Source organism: Limulus polyphemus, unplaced genomic scaffold (assembly GCF_000517525.1).
Source record: "Limulus polyphemus unplaced genomic scaffold, Limulus_polyphemus-2.1.2 Scaffold1748, whole genome shotgun sequence".
NCBI classification, from domain to species: Eukaryota; Metazoa; Arthropoda; class Merostomata; order Xiphosura; family Limulidae; genus Limulus; species Limulus polyphemus.
In genome coordinates this window covers 140,135-147,841 of record NW_013667358.1, presented here as the reverse complement: position 1 = coordinate 147,841, position 7,707 = coordinate 140,135, and the positions used below count along the sequence as shown (strand labels likewise).

The window sequence follows — 7,707 nt, the reverse complement described above, 5'->3', positions numbered from 1 at the left end:
GTTTTGGGACAACATGGGACCTACTGGTTCATCTTGGCTGTTCCATCCTTTAAACTAAATTTAAAAAAAATCTTAAAACCAAGACCTTATCATTCATATACTTATCAAGCTTTTTCTTAAGCATCTTTTAACAGACTTTCCAAAATTTTTCCCACAGTTGGTGTAAGTCTAATGGGTCTACAGTTACTGGGACAGTTTTTATCACCTCCCTTGAAAAGAGGAGTTACATTAGCTAGCTTCCAAATCTGTGGTACCTGCCCACTATTCAAGGACTGACAAAAATAGTAGCAAGTGGCTCACATATCCAATCTTTAACCTCCTTCAAAACCCTTGGGGAAATAATATCTGGCCCAGAAGCCTTATAATTTTTTAAACTTCCCTTTTTATTCTTAACCAGCTCAGAATTAATGCAGTCATCTTGTTTGATCTCATTTTTCCATTTATCAACTGATCAAGATGTGGAATATTGCTTAAATCTTCAACAATAAAAACTGAAGAAAAAGTAAAATTTAATAATCCAGCCATCTCATAATCATCAGATACTACTAGTCATTTTTATCATCCCTAAAAGATCCTACCCCCATCGTAACATTTTGTTTAACCTTAATGTATTTAAAGAAATCCTTACTGTTAATTTTTACATTTGCAGCCAACCTTTTCTCATACATGCTTTTTGATGTCCTAATTTCCTGTTTCACCAACTTTCTTGATCCTCTATAATCTTCTAAATCTTCTGTCATACCAGTCAACTTAAATTTCTTAAATTTATGATGCTTTTCTTTAATTTTATTTCTTAAACTCTTTGTGAGCCAACCTGGTTTTCTACTTGCAGCTACCCTTTTATTTCTATAAGGAATATGTTTACATTGAATATTTAAAAATTAATCTTTAACAATTTTCCACATCTGATCAGTGTCTCCAGATAACTCAGCTGCCCAATTCACAGCAGATAATTCTTGTTGCATCCATTCAAAATTTGTAACCAAAATATCATTATTCCTTATCTCCACATGCAGCAAAACATTAAACCTAATAGAGCAATGATCACTTGCACCCAGATGTTCCTCAATTTCCACCATCTAAGTCATTTCCATATTTGAAGTTAACAATAAATCTAAAATTGCATTGTTTCTAGTAGGATCCTTGACTATTTGGTGAAGAAAGCCATCCTGAACAGTTTCCAAAAACCTTTCTCTCTCATGGTTTGACTCTAGAATTTCCCAATCTATATGCCTGAAATTAAAATCACCCATAATTGACTTCATTAACAGCTGAAATCTTAATCTCATTGTAAAGTTTCTCCCTTATTTCATCAGTATCATTTGGTGGTCTGTAACAAATTCCCACTAAAAGCCTTTTCCCTTTATATCCACTAATAGAAACCCAAATGGATTCAATCTCTTCGCTCTTATCTTTGATACTCTCAACTTCAACAAGATGTAACTCACATTTTACATATAAAGCCACTCTCCCCCCCCCTCTCTTTAATATTCTATCCCTATTAAATAGCCTGTAACCCTGTATTTCAAAGAAATTTCTGTCATCAAAATCATGTATGTTTAACCATGTTTCCGTTATTCCCATGATATCAAAATCCTCCATTTCTACCAGTGCTCTAAAGTCATTTATTTTATTTCTTATACTTCTAGCATTACAATAGTAATAATTAAGCCTATCTTTATAACTACTTCTATACTCATTTCCTATGCTTTTCTCTGCCTCTTATTTTTTTTGCATTCAGTTTTTCCTAGCCCTCACCACTGTCTAATGCTAGTTTAAAACTTCCCTTACAGCTGAGTTAATAGCCTTAGCAAACAAGACAGCCCCCACCCTATTTAAATGTAAACCATCCATTCCAAAAAGCTTCCTTCTTCCACTGAACTGATCCCACAAGTCCAACCAGCCAATTTGCTCATCCTTACATACTAACCTAAACCTAGCATTTAGCCCTAGTGACTTACTCATAACTTTATTCCCACAATTAATTCTGGGCAGTATCCCTGACAGAATTAAGTTATGCCCTTTTTCTTTAAATGCCTTTATCAACCCCTTGTACTTATTAATTAGCTTATCTGACCTACCTTTCCCTACATCATTAGCCCTTATATGCATCACAAAAACTATATCTCTTGCTACGTCAGTTGTATCCTACACCTGTGCCCCTGGGTAGCATAATCTGATTCTTTTCTCCCTATTTACCCCACAGACTATTCTATTCACATGCCTTGTCAAGGGGATCACTGATAACTATAACCTCCTTATCATCCACATCCTTCTCTGACCCTTTTGTTTTCCTTTCCTCCAATAGTTCTTCATCTGCAGAAGCCAAGGGCTGAAATTTGTTGCTCCACAGAATAGGCTCAATATAACTAAATTTACTATTTTAATAGTAATCTTTATAATTTCCTGAAAGTCATTGTTAGCTGATGTATCCCTTACATGTAAAAGCTTAAGCTCCTCTTGAAATCCAGCTTCATTTCCCACAGTCTACACCTCTTTTTATCTTATGGTATATGATGGTTTAGATTACCATTTCATATCAGCTTTACTGCTTATTTACTAAACATTAAATGGCATGCATCCCTACATTAATATATCATTATCTATAGCAGTTGATTCAGAAAATGATTTTTTTTTTATGATTCTTAGGTTAATTAAAGTATTTAAAAACAAAATATTGAGAGAAAACAGTGTTTACAAAAACAAAGAAAAGAAACTGTTAATATTATCGAATACTAATTCATATAAGAAAAGAAATTACAACAATAACATTGTAAGGCCTAACACTCAGTTCCAGAAATCTTGGGTCATTTCCTCCATGGTTGAGTCCAGTGAATGTTTGTAGCAAATAACTGCCACTAAAGTTTCAATGAAGGTTTGTCTGGATTAAAAAAATTATCTGAAAATTAACATTACAAGTAATATTATACAAATACCCCTGTGATTGTTAACTTTTATTTAGCTTAATACTGTGCTTGCTGGAAGTTTCTTTTGAGAAAAAAAAAATCTAGAAATTTGCAATTAAGACTTTTATCTAATTGTTAGCAAGAGTATCAAAAAAACAAAAAGTAGTTATAACATGTAAATTATAACAGGGTTGTAATTCTTTGTGTTTATTTCCATTGTAATAAGTAGTTAAATCTTTTTATTTTACCCACAGATCGTGCTGGACTTAAAGAAGTATTGGACATTCAGAGACATAATCAGGCAATTTTAAAATCCCTTCGTTTTGAACTAGACCGCTCTCATAAACTACCATATAAAGGAGATGTCAGTATATTGGACTTTCTATTGGCCAAGATTCCAAGCCTTAGAGAAATTAACCTTCTTCATATGGATGCTTTAGCAAAGTTTCAGCAGATGTATCCTCACCATATGTTTCCTGCTTTACATAAAGAGTTGTTTGCAATTGATATCTGATCAGAGTTGATTTTGTTTTAAAAAAATGCCATGGCCTATCTAGTGGATATCTGAGACCTGAAATTTCTCTCGAGTTAAAGGACAACACTGCTTCATATGTCCATCTAACTGCTTGCTATTTGAGTGACTCAGACCTGTCAGTACAATTATTAAACCTCAGAGGAGTGTTGTTGGTCTTATGTTAAAACTGCTCCAGCATTCCCATACTTCTGAACATCCACTGTTGGGTATAGGACAAAATTGAATTGATCTTTATCTTGGTGTCTTAAGATAAACTGTTGTTAAGAGATACAACAGGATTTAACTAGAGGAAGAACTTCAAGAGGAGGCTAAACGGTTGTCTTTATTCTCCACTTAAAAAATAAAACTTAAAAAAAAAAGTTAGTAGGAAGATGTGTTTAAAGTTGTTTGAAGAGTTCGTGAGATGTTAAGTTTTATGAAAGAGAAATTTCTTGTATATTATTTTATGAGCAAATGTGAACCAGCATGACAAACACAGCCAAACATATACAAACTTCTCACCAAACAATCATGGTGAATACAGAGGCAGGGATATGTGTGTTCTCCCCTTGGTCCAGTTGAGCTAATTACTGCCATCTTAATAGCCGATTCTCATACAGAGGTGACTGATAGATCTTAGGAAACACATTAAGCTCACTTATTTATGATGTACACATTCATTATTAATGTTGTTTGTAAATTGTTTTATAAAGTTTAAGATTTACTTTCAAATCTCATGTTCATCCTCATTATTGCAAAATATTTTGTGGAGTCCTGAGTATTATGGTCAGAAGCAAATGTCCAGAGATTCTACCATATTTCGGGGCACACATGATAAAACACTTTATCTGCTTAAAGATTAATATTAAATGTCATTTGAAAGTCCTCAGGGGATCTCATTTTTTTGTTTCATCTCATTACTTTTCCAAATAACCTACCATGTTCTTGTACTCAGTTCCTTTGTAAACTTGTTTTGTGAGTACCGTAGTCGGCCTTTCTCGGTTATTGGAGAAAGAAGGGTTGTGGCTTCGAGAAGGCATGGGGATAGAGTTTTGATCTGTTCGGGCATGTGGACACACTGTAAAACAATTTATCTTGTAGTTTTTACCCAGCTAAATTATTGCTTACCTAAAAATGAATTGATTAATTCTTATAGAGTAATTAAGTCATTGAAAAACTATGAAAATAACAGCATCTACCTCACATCTGTGTTGTGAACAGTATTTTTTTTTTCCAGTATTTCCACCAACATTTGAAGTTATGATAAACTCTTGATCTCTGATATACGTGTGTTCCATGAGTTCTGAAATTTTATGATATGGTGTATAAGAGGCTTTGACTACTAGTGGTCAACATGATTTGAAAATAGGTCATATTTTTATAGAGTTTTAATGATCAGATTATAAGGGTACTTTATTATTTGTTAGTGGTAAAGGAAGTAAGCCTTGCACAGTGACACAGGATGGTCGTGTCCAACTGCTTGATCATCTCGGGCATCTATGTGCTACGTAGAGTGAATTTTTTAAATATTTGTTGTCAAGCAAGAGCCTGCATCGAGCTTGACTGGGTAATGGTATTGTTAATGTTGTTTTTGTTAATAAAAAATGAACTGCCCTATTAATGAAAATTTCACACTTTATATTAAGTGTTTTTTTTTGTTTCTTTTCACTTTTAGCAATTAAAATACCAACATACTATATTCAGTAAGTGTTACGCATTTAACTTTTCATCATAAAACTTGTAGCACTACAGCAAAAATGGAATGTTTTTTTTTAAATGACAGTATTTCTTTGGAAGATGCAGTGATATCACTGAAAGAAACAAGTAACATTAGCTTCAGACACAAATTTAAAAGCCAAGAGGAATTATATTTTGTATTTAATATTGATACTGTTGTGGCAAGGCTGGCTTCCCAGTTTTCTGACATTGGAGTTTTTATTGAGATTAAGAATATATATATAATTTAAAATTTTGTTATAAAGAAAATAGTTTGTTATGTAAATATGATGACGGGGAAGCCAACTTGTTAGAAGAATACACTATAAACATTGTATGCTATAATTGTTATGATTTTGAAATTCCTATTTTAAACTTATCTCTAGTTTAAAATACCTTGAAGAGAACAGAAAGTACAAAGTTTACTCTCTAAACTACTTAAAGAGTGTTATAAGTTCTTACAGAGGACTACGTATCATACACGAAATAGCCATGTGCCTTCATATCCATTAGCATTTAATGACTCATGATATAATGCCTTTTAGTGCCAATGCCTTTTTTTAATTTTTTTTTTACAGTATTTTATAATTAGGAACTGTTAATCTTAGCTGTGAAAAATAATGAAAAGGTGTTATTCTTGTAGTTCATTAAATAAGTAGTAAAAAGCACTTTGTCCAAGTATAAATTGAAACCACCAAGTCCACTGTAGGAGCTTCCATCCAGGACTTGATTCCACTTGACCTGATGATTATACAGCTTACAAAATGTATATCTTAACTTAAACATATTTGGGTAGAGTTTTTATATTTGATGGTTTGGTCTGTTCTGTCCTTAATTAGGGGCTTCATCAGAAATGAAATATGAAATAAAATCATTATAAGATGATCGTATTTTGACCCCTCTCATTGTGTTTTCAATTTTGTTGTTTTGATACTTAACTGTGGTAACATCTGGTAACAAACATATTGAAACGTTCACCAGCCAATTAAGTAGGAGATGTAAATTTAGGACATTAGAATGAATAATAATATCACGCGGTAAAAATGAAAAAAAATACTATGCAAATATTTAAAACATGATTCGTCCCAGAACAAAAGAAATTAAGAAGGTATGTAACTGTTGATCAGTCACTCATTTATTAATAATGTTCATGAAATTTTTGTTTATACCTAAACGCCCTCCAGTGGCATAGTGGTATTTTCCTGTTCTTGATTTTTACATTACTATTCCGATGACAGAAAACAAATTACCGAATTTTACAGTACTGTTTTGAGAACGCCCCCAGTGGCACAGCGGTATGTCTGCGGACTTACAACGCTAGAAACCGGGTTTCGATACTCGTGGTGGGCAGAGCACAGATAGCCCATTTTGTAGCTTTGTGCATAATTACAAACAAACAAACTGTTGAGAACGTAGAAAATAAATACTTCAATTTTCCAGTTCTTTATTTTTACAGTACTATTCAAATGATAGAAAAACAATTACATAATTTTACAATACTGTTGAGAACGTAGAAAATAAATACTTCTTTTAAGGAGAATTAAACTTAACTGTAACGCCTTCTGTTGATTATGATAAGTTATTTAGATCGAACATCTTCATATAGTTTTTTTTCTTTTTCTTTTAAATAAAGTTTGATATATATATGCGTCAAACTTATTATGATCTTATACGCACATAATTTACTGCATGCGTTCAGAAAGGAAACCCACTCAAATATCACGGGCCTGCGAATTTAAACTTCATAAAAGTTGTTTTGGTTTTAATAACTGATTTTCCACAATTCAGCTACACAGATTTCGAAAATAATATTCGTTTTTTTTTCTATCACGTAAAGATCTTTTACAAATAGGGAAGAAAAAACTCTTACTTAGATCAAATTATTATTACGTTTGTTAACAAAAATACGAACAAACTGAAGAAGAGGGAAGAACATTGATGTCAAACAAATATACATCCTCAAACAACCTGATTTTTTTTTGTGTGTGTGTAAAATCTACATCTTTTAGTCTCTAAACTACCTGCTGTGGTCTTTCTCTTATGTATTGTGTTATGACGTTTTGTGGAAATTCTGTACGTGATGGAGGAAAATGGATATCATTTTAGGATTCAGTGTACTGGAATTACCGTAGAACGTGTAAACATTTCAAGACAATAAAACCATCGCAGGCCTGTGTAATTTATTTTTTCGTGAAAATACAATTTTTCTATATTTGCTTGTGTTTGTATATCTCTGTTTTGGAAATATGTTTAAATTATGTACACTACAGTATTCTTTAAAACGATTTATTGATACAAATTCTATCTAATATGGGGAAAACTAAAGCTAAATTAACACTTTGATATTATATATATACATATTCATTTGCTATTTAAGAAAAATACTTAAAAGGCCTGGCTCAGTATTTAACCATGCTAATAAGTAATACACAGAATACTGTGATAATGTGTATAATTGGAATACCTTTGTTTCTTATAGTGAACTGCGTAATAATGGAATAAGATTTAAAAGTTTTATACTCCGATAACATTAGAAAAGACCCTGATCTTGACCGTGAATAACACAAGTAC

At 32.3% G+C, this 7,707-nt stretch overlaps 1 protein-coding gene across 5 annotated transcripts in view; it reads left to right on the top strand.

Moving 5' to 3' along the window:
* Nucleotides 1-6,011, top strand: part of LOC106464817 (probable nuclear hormone receptor HR3) — a 51,116-nt gene extending 45,105 nt beyond the window's left edge. For all 5 annotated transcript variants that reach the window (XM_022392601.1, XM_022392603.1, XM_022392604.1 and 2 more), the window contains one exon: nucleotides 3,161-6,011. In XM_022392601.1, coding sequence (XP_022248309.1) covers nucleotides 3,161-3,420 — 260 coding nt within the window. In that variant the 3' untranslated portion in view covers nucleotides 3,421-6,011. The remainder of the gene's footprint in view (nucleotides 1-3,160) is intronic.
* Nucleotides 6,012-7,707: the final 1,696 nt, after the last annotated feature.